The sequence below is a fragment of the Mustelus asterias genome, chromosome 8, assembly GCF_964213995.1.
Source record: "Mustelus asterias chromosome 8, sMusAst1.hap1.1, whole genome shotgun sequence".
In the NCBI taxonomy this organism is placed as follows: Eukaryota; Metazoa; Chordata; class Chondrichthyes; order Carcharhiniformes; family Triakidae; genus Mustelus; species Mustelus asterias.
The window spans coordinates 83,935,360-83,950,980 of record NC_135808.1 but is presented as its reverse complement, the minus strand read 5'-3'; the positions used below and the strand labels follow the sequence as shown (position 1 = coordinate 83,950,980).

Sequence of the window (15,621 nt, the reverse complement as noted above, 5' to 3'; positions counted from 1 at the left end):
CAGTCAAATGTTACTTGTTGTTAATGTAAATGTTAATGGTATCAAGGGCAGTCACTCCCATTTCACCTCTTGAGTTCAGATCTTTTGTGCATGTTTGGACAAAGGCTTGGGAGTCTCTGGCCTAAATTGATTGATCACATCCACAATGGGACTTCAACCATTGGATTCAGTGGCAAAAATGATACAAACTGAGCCAAGCCAAGAAACTTAGAAATTTAGCATCCAATTAAAGTAGGTCGTTCTGGTGTGGAGCTAGAACAGGCACAGATGAACCAAAGAATTTCCTCCTGCATTGAAAGTTCAATTATGATGTGCATCAATGGCATCAAAATTAATATTCAGTGTCGTATTATGGATTTCTAGAGAAACCACTGACAAATTTATCTCAGATAAGAATAGAAATAGCATCCCAAGATACAACTAAATTACAAAATCAATCTGAAGGAATATTGTTAGTAGATGATTCTATATAGATAGGAGATTAAAAATTAAATCAAAAATCAACAAAGACCAGAGAAATCAAGATATTTTGTGGCTACATGTAATTTATTTACTCAGAGTGTAAGGCCTTATGATAGTTGCAGCAGCTATGGTACACAAAAGATGTTCTACACCAATACTGGGACAGGATGAAGACTATGCTCCATTTATGTGATGCAGAAAATGTGTTTTTACTGCAAACTTTAGAACAAACAAAAAGTGCCAAATACAACTTTTCCAGGTTAACTACATACATCTAAGTCCAGCGCTTGGACCTTTTTGGATTAAAAAGCAAGGATGTGGAACCAATTATATAGTTCTTTCAAAGACAGCACAGGCTTATTGGGCTGCATTGCCTCCTTCTGTGCTGTATACCTATTTGATAAAACAGAAAGTACACTTTCTGGGGGGGGGGGGGGGGGGGGGGGGGGGGGGGTGCTGTTTGTTGTAATCATGAAGAACATCTACTTTACAAAGAGAGAAGACTTTTAGATTGAGAGACATTGGCTTCCTTCCCAAACTGGGGTGCTGATCCTCAGGTTGATTGCTAAGATTCTGAGGCTCTGTCTAATGCAGCCCTAGTGTATCCAATATCTGACCCACTCATATTTTACATTAGGTGGTATTAATGAGCTGAGCAGGGGCAGCATCCTACCTGTACTGATACCTCAGAATCTTAGTAATCAAGCTTGGATCAGCACCCCAGTTTGGGAAGAAAGCCAATATCTCTCGATCTAAAAGTAATCCATTAGAAGTAACCTCTAAACTATTCAAATATTCTTTCTTCGCCAGAACTAGAAAATAGTAGATCACAAGACTACAAACAAATTTATAAAATGGGCACTGATCTTCGGAGAGTAATTCCTAATGAATATTTTCCCCAGCCATTTTTTACGGTAAGTATTTTTCTCCTGTGTCGAACTCTCGGAATTTCATTCCATTTTGCACAAACCATCTTCCAAATATTTAATTTTTACAAATGCAAAAGCTCATTGAAACTACCTGGCAGACAGGTGCTATTGCATGATAGTGACTCTTAACCTGGCTGGAATGTTGCATCATGGAAATAAGGAAAGCAACTGGAAGTGAACTGTGACCAATGAACATTTCCAGTTCTGTCTGAAATGAAATAATATTGATGTAGCTACTACCTTTGACCCATTCTAAAAAATATCCAATACGCTTGAGCATCACAGCATTGGCTTGAAAAATCTGAAGTAATTAACAAGCATTTCTGCAACTATTTGTGAATTACCCACCTCCACTGGAAATATTGTACTTGATCCCAAAATCTCCATCAGGTCCACCAGGATTGTGGCTTGCTGTCAGAATAATTCCTCCAATTGCTTTGATTTTTCTGATGATACAGGATACAGCTGGAGTTGAGAGAATTCCATTTTGCCCAATTACTAAGCGTCCAATCTGTGAAAAGAATGTTAAATATCTTGAAAAGAGTGGCATTATTCATTTAAAACACTTTAACCGTATTTTGAAGTGAAATCTAATCTATCCTTGCCAAAGTTGAAGAAAGCCAGTACTGAGGAATAAAACACTTTTCTCATTCAGCATCAGCATCATTAGGTTGGGTATGGCAGGAGTTAGTGCAAAGTGAATTTTCCTCAATGCCGCACCAACAGTATGACTCAGCTCCAACCTCTGAACAGGGACACTTACTACAGTACCCTGTACCCACATCCTTGATGCTACATGTGATCTTCCTTAGGATTGCAAATTTATTGAAATTTACAGGCCGCTTTATATTATATATCTGTGTCTACAAGGAATTAAATCAAGATTATCTCAAACCCTTAGGGTCAGGGTCAGTAAAAGTAATGACGGCCTTCAAGCCATTAGCAAGTAACTGCAATACAGTTTCGGTATGTATCTTATTCGTTTGTATTAATTGATAATTCAACAGCAACTTTGAGTGCTACAATTAGTGAAATCAAAGAATGTTTCATGGAATTTGTATATATTCAAAATAAATACACAAAAACTGATTTAACAGAAAAGAATTCTGACTGACATTTTTTGACAAAAGGTCTTTAAAAGGATTTTATACACCATTGATGGATTTTTTTTGGGCATTAATCAAAGTGAGATAGAAGTTATGCTTTTTCATCCCCTGTAATAAAATATTTTATCTGGGCCACTAACAGTGATTAAATTATTCAATTTTTATTGGAGCACTTCCAAACTAACTCATTGTCTGCGAAGAAATTTGAGGTGGTAGAGAAAAGTTTAATCTCCCTTCCTAGAAGGGAGATTCAGGGCACCATGAGCTGGAGCAGAGGGCCCCTGCAAGCTGCCACAGTGGAAAAGGCAGCCACATAGCTTTTGTTGGGTATAAGTCACAAATGGAGAGAAAAGACAAAGACTCTGGGTATGAGGACGGAGCTGGCAAGAGTGAACTGGGGATGTACAGTGCTTAAGGTGGGTGGTGTAGAAAAAGTAAGAACAGATGTGACAAAAGTGAGCAGGAAAAGGGAACAGGGCATTTAATGTGGATTGAGGGGGGTGGGGGGGGGGGGTTAGCATGGATTGGGTGGGCTGGGGTAGAGGAGAGGGGATTGGTGGATTAGGAAAGGGATTCCTGGCACTGAGATCACATAAACTAGATACACAGCTCTGTACATTTTAAAAAAAAACACAGACTTCACAACTTAGGCAACCTGTCCTCAGAATAAAATTGGATTTCAGCTGCGACAGAAAAACAAATTAGAATAAACACTTCTACAATGGTGGAGCAAGTGCTTAATAAACTCAAGGTCGTTCCAGCTCTTGGTCAAAATTTAATTCATCCATGTTTATTGCCTAGTCTAGCGGTTGGAACTGCTAGGTTAGAGTTCAGTTCATGCAAGAAGGGAAATTTTGAGCTCAGTCAAATTTCGAAGGATGCCTAAAGGAAGAGAATCACCACCTAGGCTGTAGGGAACTAGGAAAAAAGAGAAAGGCCAGACTTCAATTGGCCTCAGGTGGTGGCACTCTGCTGTGCTATAATGCCAGCCTTGAAGATGCAGCTAGGAGAGCTGAATGGAAGCCATGAAACAGTCTAATGAGGCATAACTGAAGGACAGTCAGGAAATAGGCAACAAGAGGACTTTGCAGGAAGACAAGAATTGTATAATTATTAACAGATTTGCAGCAGAGCTCCAGTGTATTGTTCATGTTGAGTTGAAAGATACTTTGCTTTATAACAACTGCAACATGAAGTGACATGACACAACATAAATTTATGTTGACAGAGCAAGTCAAATTCTAACCAGTCAACTCGATAATCAAAAGGAATCATTAAGAAACCGTCAAACAATATATTCTTTCATGTCATTAGGGTTCACTTCCAGTGAATAGCTTGCTGATATTAACATTGGTGGAAATATGGTTATTTATCTTTAAAGAAAGGAGAGAGAAAACGGAATCATAACATCAGCTGGCTTGGTATTAGGAATAGGGAAAATACCAGAATCTTATTAACATTTTTCAAAAGGCAACTGGAACTTTTTTTTTTGAGGATGTAAATAGCAAGGTAGATAAGGGAAAATCAGTAGATATGGTATATCTGGATTTTCAGGAGGTATGTAACACAATAATTGTTAAACATGATTAGGGCTCATCTGAGTTGGGGTGTAATATATTAGTGAGGATTGAGAATTAGTTAATGAGCAGGAAAGAGTCATTAGAAATAAACAGGTCATTTCGACATGGTGGAACTGTAATTCGTGCTCAAGTGTCAGCTAATTGCACTCTACATCAAATGACTGAGTGTGATGTATCTAAGTTTTCTGACTACACAAAGCTAAGTAAATTGTGAAGAGAGCATAGAGATTGCAAAGAGAATGTATAGAGATTTGAAAGAGAACAAAGAGATTACAAAGGCCGCAACTGTTTACCATTTATGTACAGGGCATTGATAAGGTGCCCCATAAAAGGCTACTGAAGAAGATTAGGGCACACGGAGTTGGGGGTAGTGTGTTAAAGTGGATTGGGGACTGGCTATCTGACAGGAAGCAAAGAGTCGGAATAAATGGGTGTTTTTCCGGTTGGAGGAAGGTAACTAGTGGCGTGCCGCAGGGATCGGTACTCGGGCCGCAACTATTTACCATTTATATAGATGATCTGGAGGAGGGGACGGAGTGTAGGGTAACGAAGTTTGCAGACGACACAAAGATAAGTGGAAAAGTGAATCGTGTGGAGGACGGAGAAGATCTGCAGAGAGATTTGGACAGGCTGAGTGAGTGGGCGAGGATATGGCAAATGGAGTATAACGTTGAGAAATGCGAGGTTATACACTTTGGAGGAAATAATAACAAATGGGATTACTATCTCAATGGAAACAAATTAAAACATGCTACCGTGCAAAGGGACCTGGGGGTCCTTGTGCATGAGACGCAAAAGCCCAGTCTGCAGGTACAACAGGTGATCAAGAAGGCAAATGGGATGTTGGCCTATATTGCGAAGGGGATAGAATATAAAAGCAGGGATGTCTTGATGCACCTGTACAGGGCATTGGTGAGGCCGCAGCTGGAATACTGTGTGCAGTATTGGTCCCCTTATATGAGGAAGGATATATTGGCATTGGAGGGAGTGCAGAGAAGGTTCACCAGGTTGATACCGGAGATGAGGGGTTTGGATTATGAGGAGAGGCTGAGGAGATTGGGTTTGTACTCGTTGGAGTTTAGAAGGATGAGGGGGGGGTCTTATGGAGACTTATAAGATAATGCGGGGGCTGGATAGGGTGGAGGCGGAGAGATTCTTTCCACTTAGTAAGGAAGTTAAAACTAGAGGACACAGCCTCAAAATAAAGGGGGGTCGGTTTAAGACAGAGTTGAGGAGGAACTTCTTCTCCCAGGAGGGTGGTGAATCTCTGGAATTCTCTGCCCACTGAGGTGGTGGAGGCTACCTCGCTGAATATGTTTAAAGCGCGGATGGATGGATTCCTGATCGGTAAGGGAATTAAGGGTTATGGGGATCAGGCGGGTAAGTGGTACTGATCCACGTCAGATCAGCCATGATCTTATTGAATGGCGGGGCAGGCTCGAGGGGCTAGATGGCCTACTCCTGCTCCTATTTCTTATGTTCTTATGTTCTTATGTAATAGACCAGTTAGGTAATTGGAAAAGATGGCGGCAAATAGTATTTAATGCAGACAATTGTAAAATGATCCACTTTGGTAGGCAAAAGAAAAAGCAAAGCATTTTTTAAAAAGACGAGGAGCTTGCAGATTTTAGTACTCAAAAAGAGTTTGTTGTTGTGTGGCGCAGGGTGGGGGAGGTGGTGGAGAACGGGATATGGCTTGTAATCAAACTACAAAGTTAACATGCATACATACAATTAAGCAAATTGTATTTTAGCCTCACTGCAAAGGCTTTGAAGTATAAGAGTAAGTTTTGCTTAAGTGTGACTTTGGTGTGACCACTATCATTCCAACTAGGAAGTACTGTGTACAGTTTTGGTCTCCTTATCTGAGGAAGAATGTATTTGCCTTAGAAGAAGTACAACAAAGGTCTTCTAGGTTGATTATTGGATGAGAGGGTTGTCTCTTCAGGAGAGATTAAGAATGAGCCAGTAGTCTCTGGAATTTAGAAGATTTTAAGGGTGACCTAATTGAAAGGCCTTGACAGGGTAGATTGAGAAGCTGTTTTCCCTGGCTGGACAGTCTAAAACTAGGGAGCATGGTCTCAGGATAGTGGTTAGTCATTAAGAATGGAGAGGAGGAGAAAATAGCATCATGATTCTTTGGAATTCTAACATAGAGGGCTGTGGATGTTCATGATGAGTATATTCAAGTTGAAGACTGATAGATATTTTGGGGCACTGAGGGAACCAAGGAATGTGTGATAGAGCACGAAAAATGGAAACGATGTAGAAATTCAGCAATGATCTTACTGAATGGCAGGGTAGGCTCAATGGGCCATATGACCCATTCCTTCTTCTATTTGTGTTCTTATGTAAACAATAGTAGGAAGGAAAAAAGTCAAGGTACAAAAACCAGAGGATGACAAGTAGCTGACAGCAAACTAGGTTTTGTTTTAAAACTAAGATTCAAAGAGAAAGGAAAGGAAATTTTCCTCAGATTGAAGATCCTGGGAAAAAAATGACTTAAAAGTAGTAAATCTTAATTTCAATAAAGTAGGGATTGAAGAAAAAAAAAGAGCATGTGGGATTATATGCTTGCAATTTAAGAACAAGAGAGGGTAGAATACAACAGACCATAGAATAATCAAAGAAAAGGGAGACAAGGTTGCAGAAAGCAATAGAGGAATGTACGAGTGTCGATTGCACATTTATTTTTCTGTATAACAGTGTGTGAAAGATGTTAGAGTTGATAAAATAGAAGCTTTCTCAGTATCTTTTCCCTGTTTGATGGTGATAATTGGTGCACAAAATAGGAAAAGGTTTGGTTTCCCAGCAATAACACCCTTTAATTTAACAAAAAATGTTCAATATAGGGAAACATCTTTCTTAAATGAAAAAGACCAATTGCACTTGAATAAAATCAGATTGTTTTAATTTTATGTTGAGTTGTGATCCGACAATCCATCACGGGAATGTAATTGCCTTTTTCATAGCATGTGAAAACGAAAAACCATCTCTTGCTCCTGACGCAGTAAAATCATGATGTGGAGATACCGGTGCTGGACTGGGGTAAACAGTAAGAAGTTTAACAACACCAGGTTAAAGTCCAACAGATTTATTTGGTAGCAAATGCCACTAGCTTTCGGAGCGCTGCCCCTTCGTCAGGTGGAGTGGAGAAATGGAGCTACCAAATAACCCTGTTGGACTTTAACCTGGTGTTGTTAAACTTCTTGCAGTAAAATCATGCAGACTAGTGCAGTTGATAATGATCGGCTACTGGATGCATGGCTATTGTCTCCTAAATCAATTGGATTCTTATTTCACTTCACCTTTGCAAAAACTTAACCCAGAGCAATATGTACTGCAACTTTCAGCACCAACTGAAAAAGTGATAAGGCTGACACTAATCAAGTATTAGCTATGCAAATTCAGATGTTCCCCATTTGAATGTTTTTCTCTCTCAGTTGCGTGCGCACACATAGACACAATTTTGATCTGGGTACCAAATATAATTGAAGCAACTTCTCCACTCGGTGCTCAAATCAAAACATAACTTTCATAATTTGGTCAAACATTATTTGCGCTTTTTGACAACCTTCCAGCCTCATTAAGCTCTAAATGTTGTGTGGGCATAGAATTTTACAACACAGCAGGAGGTCAATTATCTCATGTCCCTGTTCTTCTGAAAGAGCTATCATTCCACCCCCCCCCCCCCCCCCCCCCCCCAAGTAGAAGTACCTTTACCACATGCCACACAAAAGAAAAAGAACTTCCTGAGTCACAAATATCAGAAGTGGGGATGTTGGCTGATGATTGTACAGTCATGATTGTACTATCTGCAATTCCTCAGGTACTGAAGCATTTTGCCTGCATGCAGCAGAGCAACATTCAGGCTTGGGCTGATAAGTGCCAAGTAACATTTGCACCACAGGCTGGGTCAAAATCCTGGAACTCCCCCCACTAACAGCACTGTGGCCATATCTAAACTGCAGTGCTTCAAGAAGACAGTTCACCAGCCCCTTACTATACTCCTTTTACACTTATGATTGCGTGGCCAAATTCCCCTCCAACTCCATTCTTAAGTTTGCCGATAACATCACTGTAGTGCGTTGGATCTCAAACAATGATGAGACGGAGTACAGGAAAGAGACAGAGAATCTAGTGAAATGGTGCGATGACAATAATCTCTCCCTCAATGTCAGTAAAACAAAGGAAATAGTCATCGACTTGAGGAAATGTAATGCAGGACATGCCCCTGTCCACATCAAAAGTGATGAAGTGGAGATGGTGGAGAGCTTCAGGTTTCTACGTGTTCAGATCACCAACAATCTGTCCTGATCCCTCCATGCCGACACTATAGTTAAGAAAGCCCACTAATGCCTCCATTTTCTCAAAAGGCTAAGGAAATTCGGCACCTCCATGACGACTCTCACCAATTTCTCACCAAATGCACCCTGGAGTGTGGCGACTAGGGATTTTCACAGTAAGTGCATTGCCATGTTAATGCAAGTCTATTTGCGACACTAATAAATAAACTTTAAAACGCCATAGAAAGCATCCTTTCCAGTTGCATCACAGCTTGGTATGGCTCCTGCTCTGACCAAGACTGCAAGAAACTCCAAAGGGTTGTGAACGTAACCCAGTCCATCACGCAAACCAACCTCCCGTCCACTGATTCCATCTACACTTCCTGCTGCCTTGGAAAAGCAGCCAGCTTAAACCATACCCAGTTACACTCGGACATAAGCTCTTCCACCTTCTTCTGTTGGGGAAAAAGATACCAAAGTCTGACAACACATACCAACCGACTCAAAAACAAGGAAGAGCGGATTCTTCCCTGCTGCCATCAGACTTTTGAATGGTCTTCCTATCACACATAAAGCTGATCTTTCTCTACAACCCACCAGTAATTGCAACACTATATTCTGCACCCTATCCTTCTCCTCTACGTACTCTATGAAGGGTATGTTTTGTCTGTAATAGCTCACAAAAAAAACAATACTTTTCACCGTCTCCCAATAGTTGACAAATAAATCAATACATCACCTTTTCAAAGACAATTGGGGATGGACAATTCATGCTAACCCAGCCAGACGCTCACATCCCATGAAAGAATAAAGCAAAACTTTACACTGTCTTGCACCGTGGAAATGCCCACTGAATCTGTGCAACTCGCCAAACTACATCATACTCTTGTGTTAGTTGATAATGTACCAGTGGCAACATACCCCATTGGCAGCAGCCATCTGAACTATGATTTCTATGGCAGCCTTATTGTAGTACCGCCCATCGCCTCCGACCACCACAGTGGATCCCTGGCGATCCCTTAGGTCAATGGAAAAAAAGATGCACTGAACGAAGTTCTGAAGGTATCGCGGCTTGGTCTGAAAAACATTGGTTTTCTTCCGGAGCCCGCTGGTTCCCGGTTTCTGAGCATCATACGGAGCTGTAAGCACAGTCACTACAGGCAAAGGACTCCCATCCATACCCAGGTACACGTCTGTGAATCATAAAACGCTGCCCGAGCAAAGGAATGAATGAACGGTGGACAGGAAAAGTAGAATATTTCTTCTGAAAAATTCTCCGGCGAAATGGGTCAGTGAAGGGCCGAATTAACGCTGCCGAGAGAATCAGATGTTCAGAAAGAGAAAAGCAGCGCCCAGAAATAGCTCCCTCGAACAGATACAGCACTTTCTGTAATCGAAGAAGCGATGCCACACTTGTTCCAAAAGATCACTGTCAAGGAGTCAGGCCGAAAAGAAGAACTAGACCGCTATAAATCAATTCCCGAGGGGGAAAAAAATCATTGTTCCACTAATCAGTTGGGAGCGAATTTTCTTCCAATTCTTCCATTAGATTGATGGGCTCCCCTGACGGTTCTCTCGCTTGCCGCTTTCTGATGACAGATTGATCTGATGGATGGGAAACTGTGAAAACACGTCACCAACTCGGCACCATCCCACCAAGAAAGGTTTGGTCTTCTCAACTGAGACCCAGAGCCAAAGGAGCAGGGAATCCGAACCGGCTCCACAGGAGAGAACTGGGTATAGTAACGTGCAAAATAGACAGCCCGGATTTGAGTACTTGAATGTCTCCAACAGTACGATAGGCATGGTAAGTGGCGACAGTTCTGATAGCTTCTCTGGTTTACTGCAGTTTGAACACGACACTGCACGCAAAATAAGCGAGCACAAAATGACTATGCAGTCCATAAACATTTAAAGATCATGAATAATTTACACAGCAAACAAACATCTTCCATTGGATTGGATACACTACTATTCCGGCGACTGATACATTGCACCTAGTATCAGAAAACGAATGCTTTTTAAAGTACTGACGCCCCCTATTTTTAAAACGATAATTGAATTTCATGCTGCACTCGTCTTTAACCTTGGTTTCAGGGTTATTTTCGCTTTACGACCAACTTTTAAACCTAACTATCTGCATAAAATATAAGAGAGAGATGAAATCTTACGTCTATTCTTTAAACTTCCCACGCCCCCTGACAGACATCGGATATCTGCAGTGTTAAGGAGTGCTTCATCTGTGTATACGGATAGTTAAATACCGGGGAGAATTCATAAGTTCTGATTAAGCACAATTATTTTTAATATTGGACGCTGATGAATCTATCCAATGTTTCTTTCTAATGCCCCAGGCGCACTGATGCAGCAACTGGTTTTATTACTTTGTCTCCTCGGAGCACCACCTTCTTGTAAAAGTTGTCAAGGTTTCCGTTTGCAAGATATACTGTTCAGTACACAATTGTAACCAGAGTCATTAACCCACAAGTTACTGCTGGTGTGCTATTTAGGGAATTAGCGTCAGAGGACACAAATTAACTCCACATTCCTCTCCCGTGGTTAGCTCAAATATTTTGCGATGCAACATCATAGAAAGAATCATAGAAACCCTACAGCACAGAAAGAGGCCATTTGGCCCATCGAGTCTGCACCGACCACAATCCTACCCAAGCCCTATCCCCATATCCCTACATATTTACCCGCTAATCCCTCTAACCTACACATCTCAGGACACTAAGGGCAATTTTTAGCATGGCCAATCAACCTAACCCGCACATCTTTGGACTGTGGGAGGAAACCGGAGCACCCGGAGGAAACCCACGTGGTCCACTTTCTATCTGCTAATAGTTCCGTGGCTTATCTATTTCACCTCACAATCCCCTGACCCAGACAATTACAACAAATGCTTATAACTGAAACCCCATTTTGGCAAGTCTAAGCATTATTCTTATGAGTTGACTGAAGTAAATCCTTTAAAACAAATTCGGTAAAGACAAAATCTTATTTGCATGCCCGTGTAAAGAATGTCAACTTTCAGATAATTGGATGCCCCTATTCGCCAGAGTGCCTGTTCAATTCAGTGAATGAAGCATGGATATAACGGGCTAGATTTTACAACGTTCGTCACTGCGAAATTGTCAGAGTTCATATCATTTCCCGACTAAAACCAACAACTACTTGGAGAATCTACATATGGGCAGAATATGCTATGATGTGGAGATGCCGGCATTGGACTGGGGTAAGCACAGTAAGAAGTCTCACAACACCAGGTTAAAGTCCAACAGGTTTATTTGGTAGCACAAGCCACAAGCTTTCGGAGCACTGCCCTTTCATCCCACTCACCTGATGAAGGGGCAGTGCTCCGAAAGCTTGTGGATTGTGCTACCAAATAAACCTTTTGGACTTTAACCTGGTGTTGTGAGAGTTCTTACAGAGTATGCTACACAGCTTCAAGCGGGACGCTCTGTTAAGCACCCAAACCCCTACCCCACACAGACTGCAATCAATGGGAAATCTATAAATATAAACCAGAGTAAGGTAATGAAATGAGGGTTGGGGGCATTTAGGGACCAAAAAAGAGACCGACATGTGGAAGCAGAGGGCATGGTTAGGGCACTAAGTGGGCACTATGCATCTCTCTTTACCAAGTAACAAGATATACCAAAGAGAATCTCTGCAGTTTCCAGCTTTACTTCCCTCAGCATTCGGAGATGCATCCCATCGGATCCCAAGGACCTACTTGCAGCCAGCCTTTCTACTATCTCTGTTTTATCAATGTTTTAAGCCACCTAGTATCCTATTTCCTCTTTTATTATTAACGATCACAATCTTCCAATCCTCCTTAGACACAGGGGCTAACTATCTACCACTTCTCCATCATGCCATACACGGATATAATCGGCTAATTCACTCAAATTTAATCGATTGACATATTTTTGACTTCATATGATTTTTTGCCCTCTGCCATTTCTTTTAATGCACCATCAAATTTTACAGTTGCAAAAACAGAGAAGCAATACTGTGCAGGGGTTCCCAAACTGGGTTCTGCAAGAGGCCAGGCAGACGCCATTAACTTTTAGGACTAAGGTGAGGATAAATTGCTTCATCCAGAGAGTGGCGAGTCTGTGGAATTCACGATCACAGAAAGTAGTTGAGGCCAAAATGTGTGATTTCAAGAAGAAATTAGATAAAGCTGTTGGGGCTTAAGGGGTCAAGGGATATAGGGGGAAGGCGGGATCAGGATGTTGAATTTGATGAACAGCCATGGTCAAAATGAATGGCGAAGGGGGCTAGAAGGGCCGAGTGGCCTACTCCTGCTTCTATTTTCTACGTTTTTTTCTAACTTCCCAGCAAGGCTCCAATTTCAAATTTAAGAAAATAAATGAATTGGGCCAATCAGAGCTTGACCTCTCCGAAAGGCCAAGCTGTGATTGGCCCATTTGATTTTTTTCCAGCTCACTGTTGCTGGGCATAAAAGCAAGTGGCCAACAGCATAAGATAAGTGAGGCATAAAATTTAAAATGTATTTATTAGCGTCACAAGTAGGCTTACATTAACACTGCAATGAAGTTACTGCGAAAGTCCCCTTGTTGCCAAACTCCAGCACCTTTTCGGGTGCATTAAGGGAGAATTTAGCATGGCCAATGCACCTAACCAGCATGTCTTTCGGACTGCGGGAGGAAACCGGAGCAGCCAGAGGAAACTCACGCAGACACGGGGAGGATGTGCAGACCCTGCACAGACAGTGACCCAAGCCGGGAATTGAACCAGGTGCTATGAGGCAGAAGTGCTAACCACTGAGCCGCCCGGCACAGCGAGGGCCAGGGGAGCGGAGAGGCATAGGCAAGTACTATTTCTGAGTAAGGGGTTATACCAGGGTAGTTAAAGTGAGAGGGAGGTCATGCAGCTGGCGAATGTAATTCATAGAGTGTACAGCACAGAGACAGGCCCTTCGGCCCAAACTGGTCCATGCCGACCAAAAAGCCCATCTAAGCTAACCCCATTTGCCTGTATTTGACCCATATCCCTCTAAACCTTTCCTATCCACGTATCTGTTCAAATGCCTTTCAAATGTTGTCAATGTCCCTGCCTCAACCATTTCCTCTGGCAGCTCATTGTGCATATGTACCACCCTCTGTGTAAAAACGTTGCTCCTCAGGTTCCCATTAATTCTTTCCCCTCTTAACTTAAACCTATGACCTCTAGTTTTAGATTCCTCAACCCTGGGAAAAAGACTGCATTCACCCCAAGAAGTCTCACAACACCAGGTTAAAGTCCAACAGGTTTATTTGGCAGCACTAGCTTTCGGAGTCTCAAACTCCTTCATCAGGTGAGTGAGGACTTGTGTTCACAAACAGGGCATATAGAGACATAAATTTACAAGATAATGGTTGGAATGCGAGTCTTTACAGGTAATCAAGTCTTAAAGGTACAGACAATGTGAGTGGAGAGAGCATTAAGCACAGGCTAAAGAGATGTGTATTGTCTCCAGCCAGGACAGTTAGTGAGATTTTGCAAGCCCAGACAAGTCATGGGGGTTACAGATAGTGTGACATGAACCCAAGATCCCGGTTGAGGCCGTCCTCATGTGTGCGGAACTTGGCTATCAGTTTCTGCTCAGCGATTCTGCGTTGTCGTGTGTCGTGAAGGCCGCCTTGGAGAATGCTTACCCGAAGATCAGTAAATACTGGGGCAAGATTCAACAATCACAAGGCAGGAGTGTTCCCTTCCAGTCGGGGAACACTTAAGCAGTCACGGGCATTCAGCCTCTGATCTTCGGGTAAGCGGTCTCCAAGGCGGCCTTCACGACACACGACAATGCAGAATCGCTGAGCAGAAACCGATAGCCAAGTTCTTACTTGTACTGCTAGATCTTCAGGGTCATTACTGAAGGAGGTCTTGCTGCTATCTGAACCTCTGCAGAGCAACACCACTGGCGAAAAAATATTCAATTACATCAACAACTTCATGGAATTAGTTGGGAGAAGTGCGTTGACATGTGCACTGATGGTGCCCGGACAATGGTCAGGTGTTGCAGCATGGATAAAAGCTGTGGCACCACACAGCACAAGCAGTCACTCTGTCCTCCTTCGACATGAACTCGCTGTTAAGAAGATGCTTGCACCTCTAAAAATGTGCTGGATGGAGCAGCGCACGTTAACAGCATTAAACCTATCCACTGAAATTGAGACTGTTCAAAATTCTGTGCGAAAAAATGGACAGTAAGCACAAAGCGCTGCTTTCTTTTTTTTAATTCATTGATGGAATGTCTGCTAGACCAGCATGTATTGTCCATCACTAATTGCCCGAAGGAGATGGTGAGCCGCCTTCTTGAACTGCTGCAGTCACCAAGATGCAGGTACACCCACAGTGCTGTTAGGGAGAGAGTTCCAGAATTCTGACCCAGTACCAGTGAAGGAACGGTGGTATGTTTCTAAGTCAGGATAATGAGTGACTTGGAAGGGAGCCTCCAGGTGGTGGTGTTCCCACTTTTCCACTGCTCCTAGATAATCCTTCTAGTTAGTTGTGGGTTTGGAAGGTGCTGCCAAAGGAACCTTGGTGAATTCCTGCAGTTCACCTTGTAGCTGGTACACACGGCTGCCATTGTTCGTTGGTGGTGGAGGGACTGAAAGCTTGTAGAAGGGGTAGCAATCAAGCAGACTTTTGTCCTGGATGGTGTCAAGCTTCAAGTGTTGTTGAAGCTGCACTCACACAGACAAGTGGAGAGTATTTCATCGTGCTCCTGACTTGAGCCTTATAGATGGCAGGCGTGTTTTGGGGAGTCAGGACATGATTTACTTACTGCAGGATTCCTAGCTTTTGACCTGCTCTTGTAGCCACGGTATTTATGACTAGTCAGTTCAATTTCTGGTGATTAAAACCCCAGGATGTTGATAGTGGGAGATTCAGCGATAGTAATGCCATTGAATGTCAAGGGGCGATAGTTAGATCCTCTCTTGTTGGAGATAGTCATTGCTTGTCACTTGTGTGGCACAAATGTCAGCCCAAGCCTGGATATTGTCCAGACCTTGCTGCATTTGGACATGAACTGCTTTAGTTTCAGAGGAGTCACGAATGATACCGAACATTCAGTGAACATACCTTCTGACCTATGATGAAGCAGCTGAAGATGGTTGGGCCTTGGACACTACCCTGAGGAGCACCTGCAGTGATATCCTGGAGCTGGAATGATTGACCGCCAATCACCACAACTATTTTCCTTTGTGCCAGGTATGACTCCAATCAGCAGAATCCAAAT

At 42.4% G+C, this 15,621-nt stretch overlaps 1 protein-coding gene across 2 annotated transcripts in view; it reads right to left on the bottom strand.

Moving 5' to 3' along the window:
* pgm1 (phosphoglucomutase 1) overlaps window positions 1–15,621 on the bottom strand; it is a 63,039-nt gene that overhangs the window by 36,398 nt on the left and 11,020 nt on the right. The window contains exons 1-2 of one of the 2 annotated variants that reach the window (XM_078218406.1): window positions 9,285–10,058; window positions 1,740–1,902 (exon numbers count right to left, since the gene is read on the bottom strand). In XM_078218406.1, coding sequence (XP_078074532.1) covers window positions 1,740–1,902; window positions 9,285–9,542 — 421 coding nt within the window. In that variant the 5' untranslated portion in view covers window positions 9,543–10,058. Of the gene's footprint in view, window positions 1–1,739; window positions 1,903–9,284; window positions 10,059–15,621 lie in introns of those variants that run through there. The other variant, XM_078218407.1, reaches the window with a different exon arrangement.